This window comes from Chanodichthys erythropterus, chromosome 10 (assembly GCF_024489055.1).
Source record: "Chanodichthys erythropterus isolate Z2021 chromosome 10, ASM2448905v1, whole genome shotgun sequence".
NCBI classification, from domain to species: domain Eukaryota; kingdom Metazoa; phylum Chordata; class Actinopteri; order Cypriniformes; family Xenocyprididae; genus Chanodichthys; species Chanodichthys erythropterus.
In genome coordinates this window covers 18,445,560-18,464,516 of record NC_090230.1, presented here as the reverse complement: position 1 = coordinate 18,464,516, position 18,957 = coordinate 18,445,560, and the positions used below count along the sequence as shown (strand labels likewise).

Below are 18,957 nucleotides of genomic sequence, written 5' to 3'. Positions count from 1 at the left end.
CATGAGCTTAACGGTTTATACTCCTCTTTCAGCCATTCCATTCGATTGAGCATGGTGGGGGCTTGATGTTTTGTGAGAAAACTCCCACTCTTTTGCAAAAGCTTGGAATTCACGCGAGCTGAATTGAGGTCTGTTATCTGAAATTACTGTCTCAGGAATTCCATGTCTAGCGAATTGTGACTTAAGATGGGTGATGACTGTTGCACTTCTTGTGTCTGACTTCAGCCATTCTACCTCGATGAACTTGGAGTAGTAATCCACTAAGAGTAGATACTCCTGCTGGCCAAAGGTGAATAGGTCAACACCTATCTTTTGCCAGGGTCTTTCTGGAACACTGTGTGGATGTAACGGCTCTCTGGTTTGTCGTTTCTGATGAGTCCTACACACATCACAAATGTTCACCATTTCTGTGATACTTTGCGACATTCCAGGCCAAAAGAGTACTTCTCTCGCTCTACGTCTGCAGCTTTCAATGCCCAAGTGACTTTCGTGAATTCGCTTAAGCATTTCAGCTCTCATTGCTGCTGGAACAATGAGTCTTTCTCCTTTGAATAAAACACCATCCACTACTGAAATTTCCTCTCTGTAATTCCAATACATTTGTATTTCTTTTGCAGCTTGACTCTTTGTCTTTGGCCATCCTCTCAGGACTGTCTCTGTGAGTTTAATCAGCGTCTCATCACTCTTTGTTTCTTTTCTGAATTCTTCTAATTTCTCACTTGACAAAGGCAAACTGTAGATCACCATGTGTACCTGAGCTTTTACGTCTTTATCAAGTGAGCCGGTCACTGGTAAGTAAGCTCTGGACAATGCATCTGCAATATGCATCTCCTTTCCTGGCCTATACTGTACGTTCACTTGATATTCCAAGTGCAGTCTCATTAACAGTCTCTGTATTCTAGCTGGAGCACTGTTCAATGGCTTTTTCATTATCACCTCAAGTGGCTTGTGATCTGACTCCACATTAATTTCTCTCCCATACACATACTGATGGAAATGTTCTACCCCGAACACAATCGCTAACATTTCCTTTTCTATTTGCGCATAGCGCTGTTCTGTTTCAGTCAAGGCACGTGATGCATATGCATTCGGTTTGTCCTCTTGCAGTAAGACAGCACCAAGTCCGTTTTTGGAAGCATCCACCGATAGTGTCACAGGAAGGTTTACATCATAGTATCTAAGCAAAGGAGCTTCAGTGAGCATTGTTTTCAATTGGTCGAATGCATGCTGATGCTCATCTCTCCACTGCCACGCCACATCATCTCTAGTTAGTCCACGTAATGGCTCAGTGTGCTGTGACATGTTTGGAATTAACTTTGCTAGGAACGTGACCATTCCAAGAAATCGCTCCACATCTTTTTTGCATTCAGGTGTTGGCATTTTCTTTACAGCCTCAATCTTGCTCTGATCAGGTTTCAGTCCTTCTTTGAAAAAACATGACCCAGGTATTTGATTTCCTCAAGGCACACTTTGCATTTTTCTTTATTCAACTTTAAGTTTTTAATTCTTGCTCTCTCTAGCACTTGTCTCAATCTTCCATCATGCTGTTCTTTTGTCTCTCCCCAGATCAAAAGGTCATCGATGTACATCTCAACACCTTCAATTCCCTCAAACAGTTGTCCCACGGTCCTGTGGAACACTTCTGGTGCCGAATTAATTCCAAAAGGAAGAAGGAGTGTTGAACGTACAGAGCCGAGAACTGGCTTCTTCTAATTTGAGTTGCCAAAAACCTGAACTTGCGTCCAGCACTGTAAAGTATTTGGCTTTTGACAGTCTGCAGGTTATTTCCTCAACAGTTGGTAGCTGGTAGTGTTCCCTCATTACTGCTGTATTTAGATCACGTGGATCTAAGCAGATTCTTAATTTTCCATTAGACTTTTCTACATTCACGATTGGGTTTACCCACTGCGTAGGCTCTTCGATTTTTGCAATCACTTTCATTTTTTCCATCCTGTACAGTTCTGTTCTTAATTTTTCCCTTAAAGTGACAGGAATCTTTCTGGGTGGGTGTACTTTTGGTGTCTGTCACACTCTCATCAATTCGAATGGTGTGTTCCCCTTCCAGACAGCCTATACCCTCAAACACATCAGCATACTCTTTGAAAATATCTGTTTCTTCACTTTTATTCAGTGCCATCACTCTCTTGATGAGCCCCATCTGCTCACATGCTTTAATTCCTAGTATTGGTTTGACATCTGATTTTACAACATTGAATTCTAAGAAATAACTTTTCTTCCTGTATTTCACTGTCCAGTCGCACTTTCCTTTCATTGGTATTTTGTCTCCAGTGTATGTTGACAGCTTTACTTTTGTTGGTTTAAGTATGTTCTGTTTGACTGTTCTCTGTAGTAAACTGTAAGGAATTACATTGGCCTGTGCGCCAGTATCAAGTTTGAATTTGACAGTTTTGCGCTCCAGTTTCATTTCGATAGTCCATTCCTCTGCGTGTGACTGTGTGTTCACGTGCACAGCTCCCACGAAAAGACTTGCTTGCTGATCCGTGACGTCATCATCTACTGCGTGCACTTTCCGCGATCTACACATCCTGGCAAAGTGGTTCATCTTCTTGCAATTTTTACATTGTTTGCCATACGCAGGACATGAACGCGATGTATGCTCAGTTCCACATCGTTTGCAATCAAACGTGCTTGCTTTGTCTTTTTCACTCACTTTCGTTTTATTTTGCTGGTCTTTTTTCCGTGTCTGTTTATGTTTCACGGCATCTACCTGCTTGCTTTCACGTGCAGAGGCTTGTACATTGAGATCCTCCTCATGCATTTTTTTAATTTGTGCTTTAGTTGTTTCTGCAGCGACGCAAAGCTGGGTAGCTTTTTCGAGAGTAATGTCAACTTCTCTTAACAATATTTCTCTCATTATATCCGACGTGATTCCACAGACAACTCGATCTCTAATAAGGGATTCTTGTAATTGTCCGAATTCACATGATTTTGCCCTCAGCTTTAATTCAGTGAGATACTGGCTGAATGACATGTCCCCTTGCACACACGTGAAAAACTTGTAGGCTACCTTTCATAGGTTATGTTCTTTTTGGGGTTACAGTAGTTTTCAAATTTTTCCATAATTTTCGTCAGCTTTTCTTTATCATCTTCTTTATCACACTTCCACTGCCTCTTCACCGGCAACATGAAGAAATAACGAGGACTGCACATTAGCTGACTTGTCAGCTAATCCGATAGCTGTTAGATATAACTCAAACCTTTGTCGAAATCTTCTCCAATTTTCCGACAGGTTCCCGTGCTGTAGATCAAGTCCAGGGGGTGGCTTAAGTCCTTCCATGTTTGCTACACTGATGTTCGCCTTACTAATTTACTTCTGACACCATGTCTTGATATTTATTTATGGAGCATACACGACAGACCTCTTATAGAGCTTGCCAAACTACGTCACTGCGTGTTGCATTCTGGGTAGTCGCCGCCATGTTTTATGTCACGCTCAGGAGCGTACAATGACAATAAATACAAATCACCAGATGAAAAAACGACTTTATTTATGTTAATTTTTTAAAGAGCTGCTTGTACTTACTGAAAATAAATGGACTAATATTTGAATCTCTTGTGTTCATTCGATCGCTCAGTCGTGTGGCCAGGACACGATATACACACGCATAGAAATCATACTGACGCCTTCTATTGGACCACACACAGGCCCAAAGTGATTTCTCTATTGCAGTTTTTAATAACTAAGTGGCACCGATATATCTGCCAGATAAAATAATAAACACAATATGGGTTGATCTCAGCCAGAACATCATCATATCGCCCTGATTTCTTCATGTTAAAGCATTAAGGGATAACATAACAGCATGACCATCTGTAATGCAGCTCTGAAATGAATTATATTGTGGAGTCGCTACACCAAGTAAGTTTTACTGGACCTAAATGGAATAAATACATGATTTTTTACCGAGACAAGCTAAACAATGGTGTTGCTTATGAACACGGAGAGTGATCTCTTTATGTTTGAACAAACAAAATAGGTCTATAGTGTTAATGGCTCATGTGTCACATCTTTTATGCAAACTTTTATGCAATCTTCTAGTAGTCTTGCAGGATCAACTTAGGCTTCAGTGTTTTTCTCAAGGATGTGTTTCCTGGGTGTATGTGTCTTGCTCAATGGTGATGGTTCATGGATCAACCATTGTGTGGTTTGAACCTACAACCTTCAACCTTAAGACTTGACCACTCCCATGTTTTTCCACAGCACTTGTAGTGTGAGGTAACTTTAATTATCCAGTACTAAAACCAGAATCACTCATATTGTTGCTCATGCTTTGTTGTTACCCACTTACCACTAAAACTTGGGCATGTATTTAATCCGCTCGTAAAACTTTTGCGTTCTCTTGCAGATTTTATGTTCGCCCAAGAAACTTTGCATTTTTATTCGTTCTTACAACTTTTGCAAAAATAATGCTTTCTCCAAAAAAACTTTTCATTTGCTTGCACAACTTTTGCGTTCTCTTGCAAAAAAATTGCATTCCCGGAGAAACTTTTCATTCAGCTTATGTGTTCTCTTGCAAAACAATTATGTTCCCCAGAGAAACATTTTCATTTGCTCGCACAACTTTTATCACAACGAGCTATATCACAAACGACATTTCTAAACGCGTTTTCATACATTATTCATGGCGTGAGCACGTACATATTCAAACGGATCAGAAGTTATTAATCTGTAATAAATACAAATGACAAAGCCACATTTTGGTCAAAATTATTTTGAGTTTCACTTTCACCATTGTGTTTCTAAGCCGGATGGCAGACAATGAGGGACATTATAACATGCTTAACGTGAAAAAGCTTAACGTGGCTTAATTTACTAATGCTAATGCTTTATTAGTTTGGTGTTTACTACAGAAAAGCAGATGAGCCCAGAATATGAACGCACATTTAACACAAGCATTTTCCTCCCATAAAGAAAACACTTAATGGACAGTGGCGTGTAATAAGACGGGTTCTGTTCATATTCTGGGCTCATATCTGCTTTGCTGTAACTGTTAGTTCTATGGGAGGAAAACGTTTAACGTGAAATTAAACGCGTTGCGTTCAAATTCTGGGCTATTAGTATGATGTTTACTTACATTACGCCAGCATTACGCCACGTTAAGCTTTTTAGAATGTCCCGAAAATGGGACAAAATGGCGCTCCATTTCACATTCGTTTTCCACGCTGGTCAGTATATGCATATAGTTCATACCACAGCCAGCGTTCACCATTCTAATATGTTTTTAACTGTATAATATAAATTTTAACATCTTCCTCCACTATTTCCCAGTCTCTACTGTACTGTCCGTGACCTAATGTCCCAGAATGCAATGCGCTGCTGACGTCACGTTCCCAGACTCTATAGGTTTTCTGCTAATCAATTGCCTCTTTATTGAACTGCACCACCCTGTGGCTTCCACATGAACTGCATCATAATGAAGATGAATTATTTACATATCCTGACAGTGTATTTTCACCAATATGTAATATGTAAATAAAACTGTAATATCCATGATGTCCAAAGACCAAAACGTCAGTTTTTCATAAATACAATATTTGTCTCTGAGATGGAGTGCAGTTGAATAAAACCCTAAAGTACATTATACTTTAAATTTAGACTTAAATACAGCTTAAATACAGAGTAAATGTATAAATATGAATGTATTTATTTTCACAGTTAACATTAAAAAAAAAAAAAACAAGGTTAACTTGCTAACGATATAAAACTAACATTACATAGTTTAACCATACATATTTTGGTCCAGTGTCCTGTCTTGAAGCATGTCAAAACCCAATAGAAAGTCATAAAACTTTAAAATGCACACAAACATTAACTGTCAGCTGTCTGTCACCCAGCCGCTAGCCATGTAAGGACACTCGGCTCATTGTTGCCACATCTGGGATTGCGATTCTTTTAAACTTGTCCTGTGATTAGACTACTTTTGGAATGGTTTTGTTGCGCAGACCTGGCAACCCTCCTGTCTAAAACCCCACCCCTTTCATGCACTTCGAAGTGCACGGCCCCTGAATTGGGACACAGCTTGTGTGTGAGTGTGGGTCCTTTATAGTGCTGGTGATTGCAGTGATGATGAGGTGCAGGTGGCGGTGATCAGTACTCGGGTGATTGAGTGCGCTGTGATTAGTGGATGGTGGAACCTGACGTGTGACACTTATGGGCAGAGGTGGGTAGTAACGAAGTACATTTACTTCGTTACATGTACCTGAGTAGTTTTTTTTGGAAAATTTGTACTTTTTAGAGTAGATTAAAATGTGGGTACTTTTACTTTAACTTGAGTACATTTGTAATTAAAAATCTGTACTTTTACTTCGCTACAATGGGCAACGTTCCTCTTGTTACTTTATTTTAATTCAGTACTGTAAATGTTAAGAAATGCGTAGTTTATTCCATGAGCGCTGTCTCTTTTTTCATGAACGATGCCACATTCACAAATGAATCACTCTTTTGAGTCGATTCTGTTCAAAGACTTGATCAAACAATTTGGTAAAGCTGTCTAAATTGATTCGCGAATCAGTTTGAATGATTTGTTCAGTTCCTGCACGCGCTGAATCGTCTGAAGCGGTTTCTCACTCGGAGCGGATGAAGTGGCAGTGGACCTACAGTCAATTAAAAGCAAATCTGCAAATGCATACAGTTGTTTGCCAGCGATGAGGACCTTTATTAGTTGAGCTGCGTATGCTGTCTGTGAACAATTCCACAGGTAAGGCCTATCGATTTCATTTGATTTTACTTCATGATACAGCCAATAGCCGACATTTTACAACCACACAGATTATCACGTCACTATAACAAAAGTGTGTAGAATTTCTTTACCGTTTTTATGGGCATATATCTTAATTTATACATTAATTTATACCAGGGACGTGCACAGACATTCTGGGGGGCAGGGGCTCAAGTGGAAAAAAGGGCACTTCTCATAATTATTTATTAAAAAATAATGAACCCAACTTTGACTTCACTTACACTCACGCAATTGTTTCATACTCCACAGATTTCTACAAAATAATCAGTTCACACAGAGACCATGGTTTTCTATAGTATTCACTAGGTTGATCACAAGAGAAGTCAACAACAACTATTTTCAAGTAGCTATATATATTTAGAATAAATGACTGCACCAAGGAGAGGGACATAGTTTCACTAATAATGTTTATTTTGCACAAATCAATAAATCGTTTTAATTTTTTGGTGTTATTGGAATAATTCTTTCATGAAGTGGACAATTTTAAGATTTTACAATTTTACAAAGGTCCATTTTTGCTGCCATGTCTTTTACTCTAATGGAAAGAAAACTTAACCCTAACCCTACACATTTAGATGGAGTTTGTTTTAAGCCTACTACCCTCCGTCTGTTTGCATCTGTAGATTTCTTCTAAATTAACCAAAATAAGCTAATCTGCATATTTAAACACATCAAGAATTTTTTTTCATGAACTGATATTATATATTATAACAAATGCCTGCAGAGGGCACCAAAAGCCTGCTGATTTTTGTTGTTAGACAGCACAGCACGATCAAATCCACGATCAAAGCCAACCATGATTTAAAAAATATATTATTAGTTAAATAATAATATTCGCCCACTTCTTTGTGATAGAAATGCTACAGCCACAATTTCTTCAACAAGAATATGTGGACATCAAACATGCAAAGACAGAGCGAGGGTTTAAACTTTTATTGATGTATTATCCTGTGTAAGTGTAAATTTAAGAATAGCATTATGTAGCTAATGCTGCATTATGATTTTTAAATAGTTTTAATAAACCATGCATCCTTCGAAAACTTTCTAATAATGTGGTTCATGGATGTGCGTCCATGGAATGCTTCTCTTCTGGTATTGACAGCCCAACCTATCGGTCAAGTGTTTACCACGGTTCAAAACGCAATGCATAGCGCAATACAATCATTTAAATTATAATATGACATATATTTCATTAGTATCAAATCAGGCAGATGTGTTGATTGTGGTCAAACTATTAATGCAGCATTAAATGTATAAATAACCCTTAAGTAGACAAAACTTTCAGGTTTGTGAACATAGGCTAGCCTACCTGAAAGAAATGCACGGGATGTATCCATTTAGGGCCTTTTTTCTTTTTCGCTTCTCATCGCCAGGCAGCAGTTGCATTTTCGCGGGAATAGTTGTCACAAGTTTTCAGCCAGCAGCAAACTCGAGGTGAGGTGGGGTGGGGCGTGGCGTAGCGGGCATGAATGGCGTGTCGCGGAGTGAGGGCATCTGAACTCGACAAAGCTGACCTGATATAGTATTTTTTTTATTTGTTTTATACAGTAAATATATTTGTTTGACAGGAAAGCTATGCGCAAACAGGAATATATATATTCATTTATTAAAAAAAAAAAAGGACCCCAGAAAAAAGGGCACTTTCTCTCCAAAAAGGGCAGGGGCTCAAGCCCCTTTTTGTCTATGTGTGCACGTGCCTGATTTATACATATACTATTGCGCAATGGCGGCGCCAGCGGCCTGTTCGTCTTGAAAATGAACGCTTTGCGTTGACACAGTTCAGCAGTTACACGCGCCTGCAGAAATATACATTTGATTACATTTTGGAGAACAGACCAAAGAAGATCCGTCAATGTGTATTTGATAATTGTTTGTGTCAAGTTCAGATATATTATATTATATAAGTAACTAGTAACGAGCTACTTGAGTAAGATTTTTATTGGATACTTTTTTACTCTTACTCAAGTAACTATTAGGATTAGGATTATTACTTTCACTTTTACTTTGAGTAAATATTTCTATAAGTACTTGTACTTTTCACTCATATTGTTGCTCATGCTTTGTTGTTACCCACTTACCACTAAAACTTGGGCATGTATTTCATCCGCCAGCAAAACTTTTGCGTTCTCTTGCAGATTTTATGTTCGCCCAAGAAACTTTGCATTTTTATTCGTTCTTACAACTTTTGCAAAAATAATGCTTTCTCCTAATAAACTTTTCATTTGCTTGCACAACTTTTGTGTTCTCTTGCAAAGAAATTGTGTTCCCGGAGAAACTTTTCATTTGATCTCACAGCCTTTGCGTTCTCTTGCAAAAAAATTGCATTCCCGGAGAAACTTTTCATTCAGCTTATGTGTTCTCTTGCAAAACAATTATGATCCCCAGAGAAATATTTTCATTTGCTCGCACAACTTTTGTAAGGAGCCCCTAAAGACACATGGTGATGGAAAAAAAATATGAGATGGGAGGAAAAAATTTATGTTTGCGTTCCCCCAAGAAACATTGTTTGCACACAAAACTTGAGCTCTTTCTCGGGGGAATGCAAACATATGCAAGAGAACGCAAAAGCACTGACATATATTTTTTCCTCCTATCCACCATGATGTCCCTTTAGGGGCTACATACTTTTGTGTTCTCTTGCAAAAGTGCTGTGTTCCCCTGAAAAAACGTTGCAATCCTCACGCAACTTTTGTGTTCTAATGCAAAAAAGATATCTATAGCTAAACGAGTTCTGTTGTGTTTCCTGAGAAATTTTAATTCGCTGGGAATTTCTTGGGGATCAGAAAAGTTTTGTTAGCAAATGCAAATGAATTGAAATATAATTTATTTCTTCCATGACCATTATGGGGGATCTGTACAATTTTATCTCTCTTTTTGTTTGAACAAACAAAATAGGTCTATAGTGTTAATGGCTCATGTGTCACATCTTTTATGCAAACTATCTTCTAGTACACTGATAGTCTTGCAGGATCAATGTAGGCTTCAACGTTTTTCTCAAGGATGTGTTTCCTGGGTGTAAGTGTCTTGATCAATGGTGATGGTTCATGGATCAACCATTGTGTGGTTTGAACCTACAACCTTCAAGCTTAAGACTTGACCACTCCCGTGTTTTTCCACAGCGATTGTAGTGTGAGGTAACTTTAATTAGCCATTACTAAAACTAGAATCACTCATATTGTTGCTCATGCTTTGTTGTTAACTGCTTACCACTAAAACTTGGGCACTCATGCAACTTTTGCGTTCTCATGCAAAAAAGATATCTATAGCTAAACGAGTTATGTTGCGTTTCCTGAGAAACTTAATTTGCTGGGAATTTCTTGGGGGAACAAAAAAGTTTTGTGAGCAAATGCAAATGCATTGAAATATAATTTATTTCTTCCATGACCATGTACTTATGGGGGATCTGTACAATTTTTATCTCTCTTTTTGTTTGAACAAACAAAATAGGTCTATAGTGTTAATGGCTCAATTTTCACATCTTCTCTGATACATCTGATACAGTATTTACATTCGTTTGTCATGGTGGTTAGCTCTGCACAATATGAGTCTATGTGAGTTTGGGGTGGAAGACAAGTGTACTTAAACTACATAAAGCAGACACACCAGCAGATACAGGTAACTAAACACCTCATTTCATATCATAATACACAATTAAACTGATCCTGAAATGCTATATTCAGCTTGTTTTCGATGCTGAAATCAGTAATAATGTCTTCACCTACACTGCCCACCACGTTAGCAAAAATCATAAATGATTCATTGTGTTTCTCTACAGGCCACACCTGAACACTAATGTGACCAAAAGGATCTTATCTCACCTAAAGCTCCCTGGCAGATGTCCGTCCGCTTGGCACCGTCCACAATGAACTCAGGGTTTGAGCACAGCTCCTTTAAAAACAGAAAATTGAGAACAATTAGAGCTGATATTATTACATTATGCAATGGTACACATGAGTAACAATACGCTGTATTTGCTCTTAGCAAACAGCGCATGTAAAATGTTCATTTGAACAATTGTGTTGTGGCTAGTGTATACATAAAAGAAAAAATAGAGATACCAATGAGCAGAGAGTATGCTTGTTGTAAGTATCAACACACACACAGAAATACACACAAAGATCCTCCTCACACCTGAAGACTAACCTGAGCTTCCGTCGGTTACCAGAGCATATCTATGCATGCACACGTACAGAACAATATATGTTTTGTATCTCAGCTAAACTGTAAAAAATGTTTTAAAATTGCATCAACATTTTTAGGGCCCAATGCACTAAGGCGCAGGGCCCTATTGTTTTTCTAAGGATGATTTTTTTTGGGGGGGCCCTTAACATGCTTAAAAGCTCTTGAAAATTGGCACACACATTGGAATCTGCGGCCATTAGGACGCCACAGAAGCTGGTACCCGGGCATGGCACAGGGGTTCAACAGCGCCCCCTTGAATGGGGTATGAAACTCGGTACACCTATATACCTCATCGGGCCTAACAACTTTCGTGCTCTAAGTTATAGTCAGCTCAACAGGAAGTCAGCTATTATGGGTTGTTTAAAAAACGTATGTGTCACAGAGACGAACTCCGTGATTCCCTCCTCTGGCCATCGGAGGGAGTCATCCCCGGAATACTAACACCCATACACACTACATTACCCATCATCCCGTTCTCTGGACGTATTATGCCTCAGCTGTTGCCTATCATCTGGACTATAAAAGACTCACACACACCACACCACATCGCGAGGTCTTGTTTCCCTAGTGAGCATTTCTGAGCGTTTATTGTCTGACTGTTTACCGTCTGACTGTTTACCTGTTGCCGTACCTGCTGTTACCCGTTCTTGACCCTCTTCTGCCTGCCTATTGACTTTTGCCTGGAATACTGTCTTGTGAGTGATATCTGCCTGCCCTGACATTCTGCCTGTTTCATGACCACGATTCTGCCTGTCTCTGCCATACCTGTCTGTCCCTGATCCTGTCTGTACGACCATTCTACTATTTAATAAAAGCATGCAAATGGATCCCGGCTTGAGTGATGACTCGTTACAGTATGCTCTGGAATTTGATATACACCTCCTAGGTGATTAATCCAATCACCACCAAACTCAGTCAGCATGAAGTCAAGACATTGAGGATGCTATATTGCGAGCAGGTTTTTGATATCTCAAACAGTTTGGCCGTGGCGAGGCAATGAATTTATGGCGAGAAAAGGGAAACAGGAAGTGTGTTATAACATCTGCATACATTGATTTTTATGAAACTTCAGCTGTGTTCGTTGTAGGAGTCCGATCACATGGATATGACTACGTTTATAATGATTAATTATAAAAACACTTCCCATTGCTCATTGTGAATGTGAATCAGTAAGATTCTATAAAACACATGGATAACAAAAAAAACTTATGAAAAATATTTTTAACATTTAATACTATTATAACAAAATAACAATATAATAAAAGTATTTTTTAAGATATTGTAAAAAAAAAAAAAAAAAAAAAAGAAACAAACAAAGATCACAAAAACATGCCTTTATATTTACCTAAACTTAGAGTTTAGGTAATGGTCAAGTTTTATGTGAACTTACCATAGACATAATGGGTCTCATTCATGAAACATTTGTAAATATACGAGTAAATATGTGAGTGATTTGCGCGTAAAGAGACTTTCCCGAAAACTCTTCTCCTGATTCACAAATACTTCGTAAACTTCAGAAGTGATAGTGAAATGTGTGTGTGTGTGTTAATGAATTCCAATCAGTCATAAATGGGATGCGCGTGCACGCTCATTCTCAATTACCATAAATCCTTCCCATTAAATCCGACTGACAACTATATATGGGCATCATAGTAAAAAGAAAAAGAAAAAACGTATGTAATTACTATATATAATATTTTTTCAAAATGCTGTGTAAATATGTACCTTATTAAGGTGAATTAAAATGCAGCCTTATTAATGACCAAAACGTTCGGATGTTAAACACACTATTTATGTATGGCTGGGAGCAGGTGTAGATTTCTTTCGTACCAACTAACATTTGGAAAATACGAACATTTTAATGAATCCGAAAATTTACGACAGAACCACTTTACACACGATTTACACAAAAAATCGTTCTGCTCGTGTTTCATGAATGAGACCCATTGATTTTATACTGTACAAACTATAATATATCCCCTACCGCTAAACCTCACAGAAAACCTTCTGCATGTTTTCATTTTCAAAAAATAAACATCAGTCTATATGATTTATAAGCTGTTATCCTCATGGGGACCAAAAAATGTTCCCACAAGGACAAGGATTTTGGCTATTGCCATTTTCATGTGGACATTTTGTCCCTATAGGTTGCCAGAAGCACACACAGACTCACACAGAGGACATCACAGTACCTTGGGTCTCTTCCACTCCACTCCTTTGGTCTTGATGGACTGCTGCCCGAGTTCGTTGTATCCCAGAGAGTCGGATTCAGCAGGGAAGGTCGGGTCACAGAACAGGGTTTTTTTTGCCAGACATTCCTGCTTCAGGCTCTGATAGTCCTGCTTGTTGTAGGGAATCGCATTCTTGTTTGTTCCCACTCCTTCTCCTCTGTCCTGCCTCCTAGAAAGAATCTTTGCAATATTAGACATGCTGCCCTGTAGTCGTCCTCAAGTGTCTCTGAAGCTTGTCTATAGTGTGTGAGTGTTTGTGTGAGACTGATGCTGATTTTATACTGAGAGCCGCTGTATGATAAACATGAGGGCGGAGTCACACTCACCTGTCAGCGCATAGGGGCAGGTGTTGCTTTCACACTGGTTTAGCATCATTTAACCCTGTGAAGGAAACTTAAGCAATTTAAGTATGCTTTTCAAAGTATATTCATTTCACTACTTTAGTACTTACCAATGTAATTGCACTGTAACATGAGTCCTGTAAACTGTGACTCAATACACTCTTACAATACTCTAAATGCAGACCTCTTTTGTTTCTATTGTTCTTTTCTTTTTTTGTTCTTTGGGAGACCAGGGCTAGTTTTTACAATTTTTGTCTAGTGAATAGATTTCTTTTGGAAATTCAGTTTCTATGTATACCTTAAAATCTTTGCTACAAAAAAGTCCCCCTCAAAACATTGAATACACATTGAACTTTTGTGACTAATTATATAAATATTTTTTAGATAAATACAAAGTTCTGTCATGAAACTCTAGATGGCACATGCTGATAGGTCCTTGACTCAACCTGCTTGCAGGATGACAAAGAGGTTTAAAAGTTACATTTTTAGACTGCTGGTGACTGGTCTGCCTCAGCAGTCTAACAGCACTTGTCAATGTCAAAATGATTGAGATTGCCAATCAAATCAAAGAAGGTGGGGTTTACTGTACCAGCCAAAAAAAAGAGAATGAGGTAAGATTATAGCAAAACTTTCAATACATGTCAGCTGTTTTGCGATAGAAATGTTAAAAGACTAACAGAAACATCCAGTGATGAAAACTACTCAAACTTTTTCTCAAATATGTTTTTTCTCAAATGTTTTGAATTTAAAATATGCATTTAGGTTTTGTGATTCATGTAATTCCAAACTGAGTGTGACGAGACAAGAAACATTTCTGACTTAGACATAAGAGGCATAAAAAATAAAAGTGCATGTCTGCAATAGTTGATTATTTCCCAACTAGAATTAGACCTAGAATTTCCTTCACTGTTCTGTTGTAGTCCCCTCCAAATGTTCAAGACATGATAACGGCCTTGCTGTTACAGTTCTGGTATCTTAGAAAACTCACAATGAAGGTAATAGCAGAAAACGTACTTGGTTACTAACGTAACCTCGGTTCCCTGAGATATGGAATGAGTACTGCGTATGGGGACAAGTCTCCCTTTTTCCCCGTCACTGAAGCCTTTTTCAATAACGCAGTGTAACTGCATCGTCATTGGTTCACTCTGCGCGGCCTATGGCGAGAAAGCGCGCAAATATTCCCGCCGCAAAGGGCGGGGTTTAGTGCTATATAAGCGGGCATTTCGCCATAGGATTTCAGGCCATATCGACTGAAGCGACGACCCTGAAGCCGCAGCCTCGTGGCACGGCAAGTAACGCAGTACTCGTTCCGTATCTCAGGGAACCGAGGTTACGTTAGTAACCGAGTACATTCCCTTTCGATACTTCACTCGTACTGTGTATGGGGAACGAATTCAACCGCGCCGTGCCACGGCAGGGAACGACTGGACAAGTTTGGGATGCCTAGGGGGGTCCACGAAACTAATGTGAAGGCCGAGGCCGTCGAACCCATAGTTACACTACAAGAGGAGATCACTCCTGAACCGGTTTGAGGTGGGGCTTGAAGAGGCCGCAGCATCACACCGATAGGACCCGAGCTTGCAAAGTCGGAACGTCCATCTGGTAAAATCTGACAAAGGTGGACGGCGAGGACCAGCCGGTCACCTCACAGATGTCTTTGATAGAAACTCCACTAGACCAGGCCCAAGAAGAGGCCATACTAATAGTGGAGTGAGCTCTAACTCCTATGGGGCATTCTGAGCCCATGGAGGAGTAACAAAGAGCTATGGCGTCGACAATCCAACGCGAGAGGCGTTGCTTTGAGACCGGAGACCCTTTGGTGCGGCCGCCAAAGCAAACAAAGAGCTGATCAGAGAGCCGAAAAGGCTGTGATCGCTCTACATAAGTTCTCAATGCCCTAACAGGGCAGAGTAACTCCAGCCCTTGCTCTTCTGACGAGACAGGGAGCGCAGAGAGGGAGATGACCTGTGCTCTGAACGGGGTCGAGAGCACCTTGGGGACGTAGCCATGCCTGGGTTTCAATACGACTTTAGAGTCGTTGGGCCCAAACTCAAGGCAAGCAGGGCTCACAGAGAGGGCCTGCAGATCGCCGACACGTTTTACAGATGCTAAAGCCAGTAGCAGAGCGGTCTTAAGCGTCAGGGGCCTAAGGTCAGCTGAGCACAGCGGCTCAAAGGGATGTCCTTTGAGAGCCCTAAGGACCATAGATAGGTCCCAAATGGGAACAGTGAGGGGGCGAGGAGGATTCAATCAACTAGCACCCCTCAAAAAACGTACCACTAGGCCTTTTCTCCCCACTGACTGGCCAGCGATAGGAGAGTGAAACGCTGCGATGGCCGCTACGTAAACTTTGAGCTTTGAAGGGGCTCGCCCTGAATTCAAACGCTCTTGGAGAAAGGACAGTATCGGAGATACGTCACACTCCGCTGGATCTATGTTGCGTGCCGAGCACCAATCAACAAAGATTGACCATTTCTGGGCATAGAGACGTCTTGTAGACGGAGCTCTCGCCTGAGAGATGGTGTTCAACACGTCCCCGGGGAGGTTGGCCGACTCCCATCGAGGGACCATAAGTTCGCTCAGCTCCGGGCGCTGGGTCGCTCTACCCCGCTGTCTCTTCCTCGCAGGCTCGCGGCGGGACTGCTTCCGGCAAAGAAAGCAGCCCGCGAGAGCAGAGAGGCCAGACTCATGCACTCGCAGTGTGGGCATGAAACGTCGGTGAGCGCGGCTTCCGCATGGGGCTTACCCAGGCATCCAACGCACTAATCGTGTCCATCGTCGTCCTGCAGAGGGGCTCTGCAGGTGTCACAGAAGTGACGCGGCATTTGAAGCAACGCCGCCGCTGTGAAAAGGCGATTGGGGTGCTCTTTTAGAGCGGCGAGGACCGCGGAAGCTCTTTTAGAGTGGACGAATCCGCAAAGAATGCTCTTAGAGCGGTATGGAACCGCGAGGAAAGCGCTCTCAGAAGGGGCGGCGGATGGCGGCAGGAGACGGCTGAGGCGACGGCAGGAACAGGAAGCAGGCGGCGGGCGTCTTGAAGACGGCGCTCGGAGCAGTAGTCCACGAGGGCGCCGGCGCTGTCGTAGTCCGGCGGCTCAGCTGGGTCCGCTGCGGGGCCTCTTCAACGGCGGAGAGAGCTGCTTCTTCCAGGCGGCGAGCTTCTTCGGCTTCAGCATGGAGATCAGCGAAGAGATGTGTAGTCGTCGCTGAAGGAGAAAGGACTGAAATCCTATGGCGAAATGCCCGCTTATATAGCACTAAACCCCGCCCCTTTCGGCAGGAATTTTTGCGCGCTTTCTCGCCATAGGCCGCGCAGCTATGCCGCGCCGTCATTGGTTCAACGACTTCTCATCAGTGAACCAATGACGATGCAGTTACACTGCGTTATTTAAAAAGGCTTCAGTGACGGGGAAAAAGGGAGACTTTTTCCCATACCCAGTACGAGTGAAGTATCGAAAGGGAACAGTCTTTAATCCAACAGGAGAGCATCATGGGTTACACTAGTAACATCTTACAATAAACCATGACTGGCAAAGGACACAGAACAGGCAGGAACTTAAATACACAGATAATGACTACTAAATGGGAACAGCTGACGAGACTTAATTAGAAACCATAATGACTAATGAGGACTAATGCAGACAAGACAGAACAGGGGTAAACAGAACATAGTGACACTTGCCCATTACCATGCCAAATACTTCAAGAGTTGTCGTGATAGAAATGTATTTGTTTTATTTAAAACCAGATTGTAATTGAGTTGTAACATGTAAAATTGCCTTTAATAAAACATTGTCACTTTAGAATTAAACCCTTCATCATACAGTTGACTCGAATGGCTTCACTATTGTTCCTTAGCAAAACTATATATACTATACTACTATATAAACTACTATAACAAAAAGTTGTGAAACTATGTTTGGATCTACACTATAGCCAGACACCCAAACATCACACTGTAACGCCACGCCAGCAGAGGGAGCCCTCTCCCGAGTATTGACTGTATGCCGCTCCCTCTGCTTCACTGGTTACTTCTTGTTTGGTGGACATTTAAGCATGGCCATGCTCTTTGTACATCACAAAGTATTGCCAGCCTGTCTGCCTTACCGAGCGTTTTCCATTGCCATTGTCTTGCCTTATTGTGTATGATCATTGCCTGTTTCTCCTGTTTTCTGCCTTTTGGATTGCCCACTGTTCTGTTGCCTGGATTGGACTGCCTTACTGTGTATGTACCTCTGCCTGTTTTACGTTTACGATACTTTGCCTGCTGTTTTGGATTTGTTTGCTGTGGATATAATTAAACACTGCATATGGATTCTAATGCCGCCTCAGCGTCCTTACATAATACTTCGCCTCCAAAGAATCCAGCAGATGTTACGAATCTACAGGCCGCGTTCGCTTATCAGAGCGACGTTCTCAAAGAGTACCGTGATCAACTGGCTAAAGCACAAGTGGCTAATGCCTACCTCACTCAGTATTTGCGCTACCACCGCCTATGCCCAGAAAGGTAAGCTTTGCATTACCTGACAAGTTTAATGGGGTTCTGCTGAGCAATGTAAAGGTTTCATACACCAAGTAGAAATCTTTTTTATGCATCAAGGAAATGACTTTGATTCTGAAGAGAAGAAGTGTGCATTCCTCATGTCATTGCTAACGGGCAAAGCGATCGAGTGGGCCGCTGCAGTTTGGGAAACTGATCACTTGTTCCAAACATCCTATCCATATTTCGTAAAACAACTTAGAGATGTGTTTGAATACCCAGCAGGGGGCAAGGATGTTTCCACTCGTTTAATGTAGCTGACTCAAGGCCGCAGATCTGCCGCTGAATATGCTATTGAGTTCAGAACGCTTGCTGCTCAGAGTGGTTGGAACGATGTGTCACTTAAAGCCATGTTTCGTCGCAGTTTGAATATGGAGTTACAGGCAAAGCTTGCATGTAAGGGTGAGAATCACTCCTTTTCTGAGTATGTCACATTAGCCATCAAGATTGACAATCTCATACGTACTCATCGCCCTCAAAGCAAGTCAACAAGGCCCATGCATACCCCGCAAGCTACACAGATTTCAAACTCAAGCCATGCCAATGATCATGCCAGTCCTTAGCCCATGCAGCTAGGAGTCACATTATCTACTTTATTTATCTACTGATGAGAGATCAAGACGATTAATTCAGAACCTATGTTTCTACTGCGATAATACAGGCCACCACAACACCGTCTGTCCACTCAAAGCCCAGAGAAACTTCGCTGACAACAGCCGGGTGAGTGTTGACAATATTTCAGTTACCAACTCCAAATCTCTCACTATCACTGTCATGATTACTGCTTACAACATTCAACATTCCCGTCCAACACTGTGATCCTCCACTAAAGGTAAATGCCGTTAACAACAAATCCATTGGAAATGGCATCACTCAACAAACTCTGCCCATGAAAATGCAAG

The 18,957-nt window shown here is 41.0% G+C and overlaps 1 protein-coding gene across 1 annotated transcript in view; it reads right to left on the bottom strand.

Moving 5' to 3' along the window:
- The window catches only part of LOC137029204 (calpain-2 catalytic subunit-like), a 40,333-nt gene extending 26,961 nt beyond the window's left edge, over positions 1-13,372 (bottom strand). Inside the window, exons 1-2 of the mRNA XM_067398756.1 lie at positions 13,136-13,372; positions 10,580-10,649 (exon numbers count right to left, since the gene is read on the bottom strand). Of these exons, the coding sequence (XP_067254857.1) occupies positions 10,580-10,649; positions 13,136-13,372 (307 nt within the window). The remainder of the gene's footprint in view (positions 1-10,579; positions 10,650-13,135) is intronic.
- Positions 13,373-18,957: the final 5,585 nt, after the last annotated feature.